This window comes from Rhinolophus sinicus, chromosome 17 (genome assembly GCF_057876585.1).
Source record: "Rhinolophus sinicus isolate RSI-liver-muscle chromosome 17, RSI-T2T, whole genome shotgun sequence".
NCBI lineage: Eukaryota > Metazoa > Chordata > Mammalia > Chiroptera > Rhinolophidae > Rhinolophus > Rhinolophus sinicus.
The window spans coordinates 79891468-79905158 of record NC_142517.1 but is presented as its reverse complement, the minus strand read 5'-3'; the positions used below and the strand labels follow the sequence as shown (position 1 = coordinate 79905158).

Below are 13691 nucleotides of genomic sequence, written 5' to 3'. Positions count from 1 at the left end.
TCCATCTTTGTCTCTTGTTACCTTTTTTATCCTGAAGTCTGTTTCATCAGATGTAAGTATGGCTACACCCACTTTTTTCTGGATGTCATTTGTTTGGAGTATCGCTTTCCACCCTTCCACTTTGAGTCTATACTTGTCCTCAGAGCTAAGATGTGTCTCTCAAAAGCAGCATGTGGTTGGGTTTTGTTTTTTGATCCAATCTGCTACTCTGTGCCTTTTTATTGGTGAGTTCAGTTCATTTAAATTTGGGGTGATTATTGATATCTGAGGGTTTCCTATAGCCATTTTATCTTTTGCTTTCTGGTACTCAGTGTCTCCATTGTTTCTTTGCCCTTGTGTTTCTGTCTGTTATTTTAGTTTGGTGGTATTCTATGATTTTTTTCCTCTGTTTCCTCTTTTTTTTGTTATGTTATGTGTCTCAGTTCTGGATTTTCTTTTTTTTAGTGGTTATGATTAAATTTATGTAAAAGAAAGTTTCATGTATACAGTAGTCCTTTTTCTTCAGCCTGCATCTTATCTCCATTTCCCTTAACAAATTCAGATGTTTATCCTCTCCCCTTTTATGTTTTTGTTGTCACAAATTATCCTTATTTATGCTATGAGTTTATTTGTGAGTACAGTAGCAAGTTGTCATCTTCTTTTCTCTCTTCTTTTTTTTAAAGTTTTTATCTCCTTTAACCTTTATGTTATGTTTAAGTGTATAATACCCCATTCTCTCCAGGGGTTGCCATTTTCTTCTTCTGTCTGTCTGTTAGTAATCTTGCTCAAGGTTTTGTATCCTTTTGACTTTTTGTTTCAGGTGAATGGCCTCTTTCAGTATATCCTGTAATTCAAGCCTTGTGGTAGAAAATTCCCTCAGCTTCTGTATGTCTGGAAAGGGCTTTATTCCTCCTTCATATCTAAAGGATAACTTTGCTGGATGTATCATTCTTGGCTGGTAATTTCTCTCTTTCAATAGTTTGAATATTTTATACCGCTCCCTCCTGTGTTGTAGAGCTTCTGTTGAAAAATCTGATGATAATCTAATGGGCTTTCCTTTGTAGGTTACTGTCTTCTTTTCCCTGGGTGCCTTGAGAATTCTTTCTTTGTCATTAAGTTTTGATAGCTTCAATATAATGTACCTTGGAGAAGGCCTGTTAAGACTGAAGTAATTAGGTGTTCTGTTTGCTGCTTTGATTTGAAGATCCATTTTTTTCTGTATGTTTAGGATGTTATCATCGACTGTTTGAATAGGCTTGCTGTGCCTTTCTCCCTCTCTTCTTTTTCTCCTGTATCCATTATTCTTATATTGTTCTTTCCAATGGAGTCAGATAGTCCTTGTAGAGTTCTTTCACTTCTTTTAACTCTCAAGTCTCTCTCTCCTTCCATCTGTGTCATTTCCAGATTTCTATCTTTGATATCACTAATTCTTTCCTCCATGTGGTCAGCTCTGTTTCCTAAGCTGGCTATTTCATTCTTCATCTCTTTCATTGAATTACTCAGCTTTAGAATTTCTGTTTGGTTCTTTTAAAAAATTCCAGTTTTTTTGTAAAGCATTCACTTTGATTTTATTTGTGATTTCATTATACTGCGTATTTGAGTTTTCTTGCATCTCATTGAGTTTTTCAGAATTGCAATTTTGAATTCTCTGTCATGTAAGTCACATATTTCCATGTCTTTATTTTCTGGAGATTGTTTTATTTCTGAGCCCCCTTGTTACCTTGGTTATTCATGGTAATTGATGACTTTTTTTATCTTCTTGCACATCTACAAGAATAAATTCTGCAGCAGGTTAGTATGAAAAAGTCTTTCTTTTGTTATCCAGTAGGTAGTGCTGGAGATTTTTGTTTTCTCTTTCCTTGTTTTGGCTTCTCGCAGTGGAAGGTTTTCTATGGAGGTGGAAATCGTCTCTTCTGTAACCAGGTCATCTCTGTCTCAGGGCACCACCCCTGTAGGAGGATTGGTGAGTGAGCCCCAAAATACCAGTGCTGCCCCTGCAGCTAGATGCAGAGCTGTGCACCTCAGTAGTCCTGCGTGCTCCCGCTTAGGATGAGCCTTGAAAGGTGGGAGTGGGCTGGGCTGGGAGAGGCAGCTGGTGTGTTTGTGGCTTTGTTCTTCTCCGAATAATGACAACTTCCAGACCACAGCTGCCTTGCCCCACACCGTACCTACTCCTTTGTCGCTGGGATTAGCTGCGGGGTGCATCTGCTGCTCAGGAACTGCCTCTTCGGTTCTCAGGGCTGTAGATATTCTGCTCTTTAATCTGACACTGGTACAGTTTCTTCTAGGGCCTGCTGCTAACACTGGGAGTGTGCAGGAGAGGCGAGCTCTGGGATGGTGGGGGGAAACAGCCAGGTTCTCTTTGTTTTCTGCCTGGCAGTGAGGGCTGTTAGACCACAGCTGTAGTACTCTGTATTTGGTCTTTGCCCTGAGGTCTCTGCCCTACTGGGCTCAGCCATGTTATATGCTGACCACTCAGGCAGGGTTATTTGGGCCACAGAGAGTGCACCTCCATTCTCAATCTTCCCCTCTCCTGGGAGTGCAGTGAACTTCAGGAAGTGCCCTGCAGCTCCCATATCTGCACTTCTCTCTTCCCTCCTCCCGTTTGTCCCAATTTGCCCACCTTCAGATGTTTTGATGACTGGATCTCTCAGACATGTTTGTGTGTTGTGTAGGGAGTCCTTTGTTGAATTATAGCTATTCAATTTGTTGTAACTTCAAGGAGAGAGATCAAGGGGGACCCGTCACACCACCAACCATGTTTCTGATGTCACCAGTACTTCTGTCTTTTGAAAGAAGAATTTTCTATATCTCCTTGGTTTACTTTGTTTTATGGTACCTAGTGAGCACAACCTCACATTTCATAGGTGCATGCCACACACACACACACACACACACATGCACATACACACTCCAGTAGGTCTTATTTTTTAAACAACAACCAATAAATATTCTTATTGGCTGGTGGGTCTAAATGCTAAAACCAGCAGCAACGATTGCAAATATTCATCTCTGAGTTTTCTTAGGATTCATAGGTATAGCTCAGGTGAGGGGTGCAGACTACTGCATTTATCTGCTTTCCTTGTGTAAGACTGGGTGTGAGCAGGTTGGCTTGGTAGCTCGGTCCAGGCAAGAGAAGCAAAGTCATTGCTGGGCTATTCCCTGTGAGAGCCTTCTAATTTTGCTGTCTTTACACACTGGACACCTAAGCTGGTTGGTTGAATAATTCCATACAAATGATAATCAAGAGGTGAAGTTGGTGAGAGTGGGAATAATTAGTGTGAATACTTAGTAGGTATGGAAAAAACACCTGCTGACGGTACTCAGTCCTCCCGCCCTGATTTCACAGGACAGTGTGGAAGCTGAGAGCTTAGCAGAATGTCATGTCTCATGACATTAATTGCTGGGTGGTATGGGCCAGGTTTCTGTATATTGGGTGGAGGTGGAGGCCACTGGCGGTATATACAACGCCCAAGAAGAAACATGTGAGTGGGAGGAAGGAAAGAGTTTTCTCTGGGCTGTTGCAAGGCTGATGCTGGTGTCATATGCTTGTCTTTTCTGAGCATTCAAGCAGCATCTGCCAGGATTGTTAGCTACCGAGCAGCACATTTTCATTGTTCGTGACCCCTGAGCAATTTGTGTGAGGTAAAAAGTGTGGTAAGTTTTAATATATATATATTTTTTCTTACTAGTTGCTTTTGGTGTGCATGTGGGCATGTATGTGTGTGTAAAACGGACCAATGTCACCTGAGTAGTCTTGCGTGCTCCCGTTTAGGATGAGCCTTGAAAGTGTCAGGTTTCAGCCTATTGATTTTTTTATTTTTTTATTCTGTTGGATAATTTTCAACATTAAAACTGAGAAACAAAGGCTTGGTTTTAGCGTCTTCTTTTTTATCCCTTCTGCCCCAATTCTAGGTACTTGATCTACTGAGACCAAGAATGGTGAATGACTGCTAGGAAGGGAGAATTGATCTGAAAAATGTTCAAAGGTTTCAAAGGTTAGTTTATCTTTTCTAGAGTAATCTTTGGTGTGAAAAGAGCAAGAATTTTTGATTCATATAGACCTAGTTTGAATCCTGATTCTCCTATGTATTTGTGACACTGTGCAAATAACTTCATCTCTCTCTGAACTTCAATTTTTTAAATTTGTGAAATGGGGGTAATTATGCCTGCTTCCGGGGTGGTATGGGTTTAATGAAATGTCAGCAAAGAGCCTGGTGCAGAGTCTATCGCATGGTAGAAATTCAGTAAAAGTTGTATTACCTTTAGTTTGTCAACTCTTACCCTAACCCACTTCCCTACTGTGGGAGTCATGGTCTGCCTTTCTCGACTCCTATAATTGTGAGTGTTTCCCCAGCCTGCCTATTGTGAGGTGTGGCTGATTGAGGCAAAGCTAAGACTAGCCTAATTCTAATGTTCTATGGATATTTCGTTTCCTTCTATGTTAGGATCTAGCATTGTCGTTAAATAGGCAAAGTAGTTGTGGGAAGGTGTGTGCATACTGAACTATTTACTATATGCTAGGCACAGTTTTAAGACCCAGGGATTAAGCAATAAAGAAAAATAGAAAAAAGAAATCCTGCACTCAAGGAACTTTCATTCTAGTAAGGGGAGTTGTAATTAACAAAATAAATCAGTAAATGATGGATGTGTTATGGGGAAAACAAAACAGGAAAGGGGAATGGGGTGTTGAAGCTATTGCAGTTTTAAATAAGGTGACCAAGGAAGGCCTCATTGAGAAAATATTTGAGCAAAAGCTTAGAGGAGGTTAGGGGGAAGAGAATTTCAAGCAGGAGGAGTAGCAAGTACAAAGGTCTAAGGGTGGAGGGGAGCTGGCGTGTTCAAGGAGAAGCAGGGAGGCAAGTGTGGCTGGGAGGGAGTGGCTGAGAAGAGAGGACGAGGAGAGGAGACTGGAGACGTGATGGGAATAAATCACGGAGGGCCACGGAGGCCCTTGCGAGGACCTGGGTCTGACTTACATTTCAGCAGGATAACACCAGCTCCTGTGTTGAGAATAGTCTGAAAAGGGCAAAGGCAGAAGCTGAGAGTCTAGTTAGGAGACCATTTTAATAACTGAGGTCTGTACCAAAGTGGTCATGTGGGGGTGGGATCATGGAGAGGATGGTGAGAAGCAGTGAGGCCCTGAGCATATTCTAGAGCCAATAAGATTTTCTGATGGATTGGACGTGGAAAGTAAGAGAAGGAGAGGAGTCAAGGACAACTCTAAAACTCTTGGTGTGAGTAACAGGGAGAACGTTGTCCTCAAGGGGGGAAAACTGTGGGTAAAGCACTGTGGGTCGAGGATATCAGGAGTTCTGTTTGGGACAGTTTTGAATTTGCGATGTATGTTAAACATCTGAGTGGAGATGCTGAGTGGGCCATTGGCTATAGGAGTCTAGAATTCAGCGGAGAAGTCTGGGCTAAAGATGAACTCTTGGGTGTAGTGGGCATGTGGCATAGTATTTAACTCCGTGAAACAGGATGCGATCCCCTGGTACTGAGGGTACTGAGGATAGAGAGAAATGAAACGAGTTCTAAACACTGAGCCTTAGGACATTCCAATTGTAAGAAGCTGAGAGATCAGGAGTAACCAGAGAAAGAAGGAGGGGCTGGTGAAGAGGAAAAACAAGGGGGAATATTTTCGAGGGAGGAGACAATGATCAGCTCTATAAATTCTGCTCGTGGCTCAAGTAAGATTAGGGCAGAATTGGCCATTGAAGTTAGCAATGTGGGGGTCTTTGGTGACTTTGACAAGAGAGCTGGAATCACGGAGAACCAGTACAGTAAAAGAAGGAAAGAATGAGGTGGAAAAGATGAAGTTAGAGACCATTCAATTGCTGTCAGTTTTTCCCCACTCCCAATTCAGAATTTCCTGGCCCCTCAACTTCCCATTTTTCTCATGCATCTTTATTTTATGTTACCAACCCTATTAACTTTTGTAAGCAAACTTAAATTCTTTTGGCATGGACGGGCATGCACACAAGATGGGATGGTCCCCCGGATGGGTTTGTCTCCAGGTCTGTTGGGGCACAGGGTTCTTGATAACTGCCCTTCCTACCTGCTGGTGGAAATGTGGCCACATGCCTGGTCCCAAGAGGGGGTGCTCCAAGGTGCAGGTGTGTACATTACCTTAGCATGGGAGACACCGGCTCTTCCAGGAGGATCCAGTCAGGGCATGCTCCTGGGAGGAAGTGTGAGCAGGCCCTAGTGTCCTCTCCTCTTGGCAAGGTCCCAAGAGTAACTGTTTCAGCACAGTCTTGTTACAGAGAACGGCAAACAGAACTCTTGAAATTGGGGTAAACTAGAGGGATTTCAGAGGAGAGCAACAAAGTGAACAATGCAATGGTGCAAGGATAAAAAAATCAGGGCCAGTGAGGAAGCCTCTTGAGCTGTGAATGTTCCCTTCAGGGTTATGACGATCCTTGTGGGCCTGCAGCGGGTGACCTACATTTCACAAGTGACTGTGGAATTTGGCAGGTATTTCAGGGAGGTTCTTTCTTGGGCCAGGGCCAGAGGATAACTCAGCTGGCTTGGCATAACTGGCTTCCGTTGAGGTACCCAGAGAGCTCCCCTGCAGTGTGCTGGACACGATTTCCAGACAGTGCCTTCTTGTTATTACCAAGCAGCCGTGCCTGCTGCTTTCTTCACCTCCCTCCTTGTTGATTCACTGAGGCCTCTCCATTTTTGGCTCATGAAAACAAGGGTTGTTTGAGAGCACAGAATATGACTTTTAGGCTGTGTGAAGATGCTCGTAGATGCCAGACAAAGGATAAATTGGTGGGCCCCCCTTTTTGATGCCCCTGCCAGGTGCTGGAAAGTGATACTGTCTGGTTGTTCACGTGTCTTTATATATTGGGCATCTACCTGCAGTGCCTTTAAAGAAAAATACTTTATTTTTTTAGAGCAGTTTTAGGTTCACAGCAAAATTGAGCAGAAAATATAGAGATCCCATTACTCCCTGCCTTCACACATTTATAGCCTCCACCATTATCAACATGTTGCACCAGTGTGACACATTTTGACGAACCTACATTGATACATTATTGTAACTCAAAGTTCATAGTTTACATTACAGTTCTCTCTTGGTGTTGCATATACTATGGGTTTCAGAAAACGTAGAATGATGACATGTGCCCACCATTATAGTATCACATAGGATAGTTTCACTGCCCTAAAAATCCTCAGTTCTTTGCCTGTTCGTCCTCCCTGCTTCCTAACCTCTGGCAACCACTGATCTTTCTGTTGTCGCCATCGTCTTGCCTTTTCTAGAATGTCATATAATTGGAATCATATTGTAGGTATACCTTTAAGATTGGCTTCTTTTATTTAGTAATATGCATTTAAGTTTCCTCCATATTGTTTTGATATGTCTTCATAGCGCCTTTCTTTTTATCACTGAATAATATTCCGTTATATGGTTGTATTTCACTTTATTTACTCATTCGTCTACTGAAGGACATCTTGGTTGCTTCCAAATTTTGGCAATTATGAATAAAGCTACTATAAACATCTCTGTGTGGGTTTTTGCGTGGACGTAAGTTTTCACTTCCTTTGGATGAATACCACTGAGCATGATTGCTGGATCACATGATAAGACTATGATTAGTTTTGTAAGAAGCTGCCAAACTATTTTCCAAAGTAGCTGTACCACATTCCCATCAATAATGAATTTTAGTTCCTATTGTTTCACGTCTGTTTCGGATTTTAGCTGTTATAATAGGTGTATAGTGGTATCTCACTGTTGTAACTTACAATTCCCTAACGACATGTTGAACATCTTTTCATATGCCTATTTGCCATCTGTATACCTTGTTTGGTGAGATGTTTATTCATGTCTTTTGCCCACTTTTTTATCCAGTTGTTTTTTTTTTTTTAATTGAGCTATAAAGGACATATAACATTGTATTCGTTTTAGGTGTACAACAAAATGATTTGATAGATGTATGTATTGCGAAATGATTACCGTAATAAGTTTAGCGAACATCTATCACCATACATAGCTACATTTTTTTGTGTGCTAAAAACTTTTAAGATGTAATTTCTTAGCAATTTGCAAATATACATTGTTAACTATAGTCACCATGCTGTATATTACATCCCCAGGACTTATTTATTTTATAACTGGAGATTTGTACCTTTCGACCACCTTCACCCATTTCTCCTACCTCTCTCTACCCCTCTTGTGCTTGCCTCTGTGCTTGCCGCCAATTTGTTTTCTTTGCCTGTGGGTTTGGTTTTATTTCGATTCCACATATAAGTGAGATCATACAGTATGTGTCTGTCTGTCTGACTTATTTCACTTAGCATAATGCTCTCAAGGTCCATCAATGTCATTGTAAATGGCAGGATGTCCCTCTATTTTATGGCTTAATAATATTCTATTGTGAATAACATACCACATTTTCTTTATCCATTCATCTGTCTATGGACACTTAGGTTGTTTCAATGTCTTGGTTATTGTAAATATTGCTGCAATGAACATGGGAGTGCAGATATCTTTTCAAGGCAATGATTTTGTTTCCTTGAGATAAATACCCTGAAGAGGGATTGCTGGATCAGATGGTGATTCTATTTTTAGGTTTTTGAGACCCGCCATACTGTTTTTCATAGTGGCTGCACCAATTTACATTCCCTTTTCTCCACATCCTTGCCAACACTTGTTATCTCTTGTCTTTTTTTATAATAACTGTTTTAATAGGTGTGAGGTGATATTTCATTGTGGTTTTGATTTGCATTTCCTTGCTGGTTAGTAATGTTGAGTACCTTTTCATATTCCTGTTGGCCATCTTTATATCTTCTTTGGAAAAATGTCGATTCAGATTCTCTGCCCATTTTTAACTGGATTTTTTTTCTTTTTTTGCTATTGAGTTGTATAATTTCTTTATATAGTTTATATTCACCCTTTATCAGATATATGATTTGTAAATATTTTCTCCCATTGGGTAGGTTGTCTTTTTATTTTGTTGAGTTTCCTTGGCTGAGCAGAAGCTTTTTGGTTTGATGTAGTCCCACTTGTTTATTTTTTATTTTGTTGTCTGTGCTTTTGGTGTCAAATCCAAAATATCATTGCCAAGATGTTGAGGAGCTTACCACCTATATTTTCTTCTAGAAGTTTTGTGGTTTCAGGTCTTATGTTCAAGTCTTTAATCCATTTTTAGTTGATTTTTGTGTATAGTGTAAAATAGTGGTTCAGTTCCATTCTTTTCTATGTGGCTGTCCAGTTTTTCCAACACCATTTATTGAAGAGATTGTCCTTTCCCCATTGTATATTCTTGGCTTCTTTGTCGTAAATTAATTGACCATATTTGTGGTTTATTTCTGGGCTCTCTCTTTTGTTCCGTTGATCTATGTGTCTGTTTTTATTACTATATTATTTTGATTACTATAGCTTTGTAGCATAGTTTGAAATCAGGGAGTGTGATACCTCCAGCTTTATTCTTCTTTCTCAAGATTGCTTTGGCTATTTATGGTCTTTTGTGGTTTTACAGAAATTTTAGGATTTTTGTTGTATTTCTGTGAAAAATGCCATTGGAAGTTTGATAGGGATAACAGTGAATCTGTAGATTGCTTTGGGTAATATGGGCTTTTAAGCAGTATTCTTCCAATTCATGAACATGAATTATATTTCCACTTATTTGTGTCTTCTTCAATTTCTTTCTGTATTCTTATTATTGAGTTTTAAGAGTTCTCTGTATATTTTGGATAATAGTTCTTTATCAGACATATCTTTTGCAAATATTTTCTCCATTGTCTTCTATTTCTCTTGAGAGTGTCTTTTGCAGAGCAAAAGTTTTGAATTGTAGTAAATCTGACATCAATTATCTCTTTCGTGGATCCTGCCTTTGGTGTTTTTCTAAAAAGTCATCGTCATACTGACGGTCTCCTAGATTTTCCTCTGTGTTGTCTTCTAGGAGTTTTACAGTTTTACATTTAAGTCTATGATACATGTTGAGTTAACATTTGTGAAGGGTATAAAGTTTCTGTTTAGATTCATTTTTTTGCATGTGGATATCCAGTTGTTCCAACACCATTTGTTGAAAAGACTATCTATTCTGCATTGTATTGCCTCTGATCTTTTGTCAAAGATCAGTTTGTGTGTGTGTGTGTGTGTGTGTGTGTGTGTGTGTTTCTGGGCCCTCTATTCTGTTCCACTGATCTATATGTCTGTTCTTTTGCCAATACTACACTGTCTTGATTACTGCAGCTTTATAGTAAATCTTGAGATCAGGTCCTCTGATTTTGTTTTCTTCGATATTGTGTTGGCTATATTGGGTCTTTGCCTTTCCACATACACTTTAAAATTGATTTGTTGGCATCCACAAAAGTAACTTGCTGAGATTTTGATTGGGATTACATTGAATCTACTATAAATCAAATTGGAAAGAATTGATGTCTTGACAATACTGAGTCTTTCTATTCATGAACATGTTATATCGCTCCATTTATTTGGTTCTTCGATTTCTTTCATCAATGGTTTACTGTTTTCCTCATATAGATCTTGTATGTATTTTATTCAATTTTTATCTAAGTATGCACCTTCTCTCAACCATAGCTCAACCCAATTGGCTGCACCAAACAAGTTGAAACTTGTCACACACGGTTACTATGCTTCGATGGCCACTTCCCTATTGAAGATCCCTGCCTTTCTGTTGGATGGCACTCAGCAGCAGCAGTCACTATATTTTGTGATCACAATGAAAGACTCTGTGTCACACATCACTTCTGGTACAGCAATTTCTGTCAAATAAAAACGTTATGGTGTGTCCTCATCCACTTTATTCACCGGATCTGGCACCAGGCGACTTCTGGCTCTTGCCTAAAGTCAAAATGACCATCAAAGTTAAACATTTTGAATTGACTCAGGACATTGAGGTAGCCAGGACAGTGCAACTGAAGACATGAAAGAGAACTTCCAGAACTGCTTCAGAAAGTGGCAAGAACAATGGGATAACTGTGTTCGAAGCGAGGGGGAGTACTTAGAGGGGAGTTAATGGCAATATGTCTTTTACTGTAATAATTTTTTTTTAATTTAAACATTCACCATAGTTTTTGATCACACGTCGTATATCTATTACAGAAATTGAGTAAGTACTTAATAACCTTCTAAAACCGAAAGCACAAGGCTCAGGTGGGTTCACTGGTGAATTTTACCAAACATTTAAGAAAGAAATTATACTAATTCTCTACAATCCCTTCCAGAAGATAGAAGCAAAGGGAATACCTCCTTAGTCTATGAGGCTAGCATTATCCTAACAGCAAAACCAGACAGACATTTCAGGAAAACAGAACTACAGACCAATATATCTCAGGAACACAGATGCAAAACTCCTCAGCAAAATTATTAGTAAAAATACTTACAACAACGTATAAAAATAATCATATACAACAAAATGGGATTTATCCCAGGAGTGCAAAGCTGGTTCAACATTCAAAAATCAGTTAAAGTGATTCATCACAATAGATTAAAGAAGAAAAATCACAAAATCATATCAATAGATGCAGAAAAAGCATATGAGGTGTGATCACAAAATACAGTGAATGTTTAAATTTAAAGAAATTATTACAGTAAAAGACATATTGCCATTAATCCGCCTCAAAATATTTCCCCTTACTCGAACACACTCATCCCATCATTATTGCCACTTTCTGAAGCAGTTCTGGAAGTCCTGTTTCATGTTTTCAGTTGCACTGTTAGCAGCTTCGATGTCCTGAGTCAATTTAAAACGTTTACCTTTCATGGTCATTTTGACTTTGGAAAGAACCAGAAGTCACATGGTGCCAGATTCGGTGAATAAGGTGGATAAGGACACATCATAATGTTTTTATCTGACAGAAGTTGCTGTACCGTAAGCGATGTGTGACACACAGCCTTTCTCGTACTTGAAGTCTTAACTAATTACAGTAAGGTAAGAAAGTGAAATAAAAGGTAACCATTGGGAAGGAAGAAATAAAACTGTTTTTGTTCACAGATGACATAATCATCTTTGTAGAAAATCTGAAAGAATCAACAAAATGAACTCCTGGAACTAATAAGCAATTATAGCATGGTTTTATTATGCATGGTTAACGTGCAAAAGTCCATTGTTTTCCTATATACCAGCATGAACAAGTGCAGTATGAACTTTAAAAATGCCATTTACGTATGTACCAAAAAATAATGAAGTACTTAGTTAAAGTGTGCCGTAAATCATTCTCCATCATGACAACGCTCCATGTTGCACATTGATTCTGGTATAGGGCAATTTCTGTCAAATAAAAATATTATGGTGTGTCCTCATCCACTTTATTCACCGCATCTGGCATCGTGTGACCTCTGGCTCTTCCCCAAAGTCAAAATGATTCACAACATCTAGGCAGCCATGACAGCACAACTAAAGTCACTCATGAAAGAGGACATCCAGAACTGCTTCGGAAAGTGGCAAGAACAATGAAACAAGTGTGTTCAAAGCGAGGGGGAGTATTTTGAAGGGGATTAATGGCAGTGTGTCTTTTACTGTAACAATAAACTTTTAAAATTTAAACATTCACCATATTGTTTGATCACACCTCATAGGCCTATTCAAATTGTTGTATGTGAGATTGGTCAGTGGTGTCTTTCAAGGAATTGGTTCATTTCATCTAGGTTGTCAAATCTGTAGGTATAGAGTTCCTCATAGTATTCCTTTATTACCTTTTAATGTTCATGGGAACTTTAATGATATCCCATCTTTCATTTCTGATGTTAGTAATTTGTGTCTTCTCTCTTTTTTCCTTAGTCTGGTTACAGACATCAATTTTATTGATTTTTTTTTTTTTTTTAAAGAACTAGCTTTTGGTTTTGTTGATTTTTCTCTATTGATTTCTTGTTTTCAGTTTCATTTATTTATGTCCTAGTGCTTATTATTTCTTTTTTATCTGCTTACTTTGGATTTAATTTGTTCTTCTTTTTCTAATTTCCAAGGTGGAAGCTTAAATTATTCATTGTAGATCTTTCCTCTTTTTTAAGTATATACACTCAGTGCTATAAATTTTGTACTACACTGCTTTTGCTATAATCCACAAATTTTGATAAGTTATATTTTTTATTTTCAATTAGCCCAAAACATTTCAAAATTTCTCTCAAGATTTTTTCTTTGTCCCAGGTGTTACCCAGAATTGTGTTTAATCTCCATGTATTTTGCAATGTTCTGGTTATCTCTTTCTGTTATTGATTTCTAGTTTAATTCCACTGTGGTCTGAGAGCGTATATTGTATGATTTCCATTCTTTCAAATTTGTTAAGGTGTTTTTTCTGGTCCAGAAAGTGACCTATTTTGGTGGATGTTTCATGTGAGCCTGAGAGAAATGTGTGTTCTGCTGTTGTTGGATGAGGTAGTCTATTGATGCCAATTATATGCAGTTGATTGATGGTGCTATTGAGTTCAACTATGTCTTTACTGGTTTTCTGCCTGCTGGATCTGTCCATTTCTCATAGAGGGTGTGAAAATTTCCAACTAGAATTGTGGATTCATCTATTTCTCCTTGCAGTTTTATCAGTTTTTGCCTCATGTATTTTGATGCTCTGTTTTTAGGACTATGTACATTAAAAATTTTTATATCTTCTTGGGAATGTACCCCTTTATCAGTATGCAATGCCCCTCCTTATTCTTGATAACTTTGATTACTCTGAAGTCTGCTCTGTCTAAGATTAATATAGCTACTGCCACTTTTTTTGATTAGTGTTAGCATATCTTT

General features: G+C 38.8%; 1 protein-coding gene across 7 annotated transcripts in view; it reads left to right on the top strand.

The window, feature by feature from the left end:
• The window catches only part of TMEM45A (transmembrane protein 45A), an 86146-nt gene that overhangs the window by 21211 nt on the left and 51244 nt on the right, over positions 1-13691 (top strand). For 2 of the 7 annotated variants that reach the window (XM_019756483.3, XM_019756478.3), the window contains exon 2: positions 3895-3977. The exons of 3 other annotated variants lie outside the window; for them this stretch is intronic. In XM_019756483.3, the coding sequence (XP_019612042.1) occupies positions 3959-3977 (19 nt within the window). In that variant the 5' untranslated portion in view covers positions 3895-3958. Of the gene's footprint in view, positions 1-3507; positions 3637-3894; positions 3978-13691 lie in introns of those variants that run through there. 2 more of the 7 variants (XM_074332860.2, XM_088794032.1) reach the window with 2 other exon arrangements.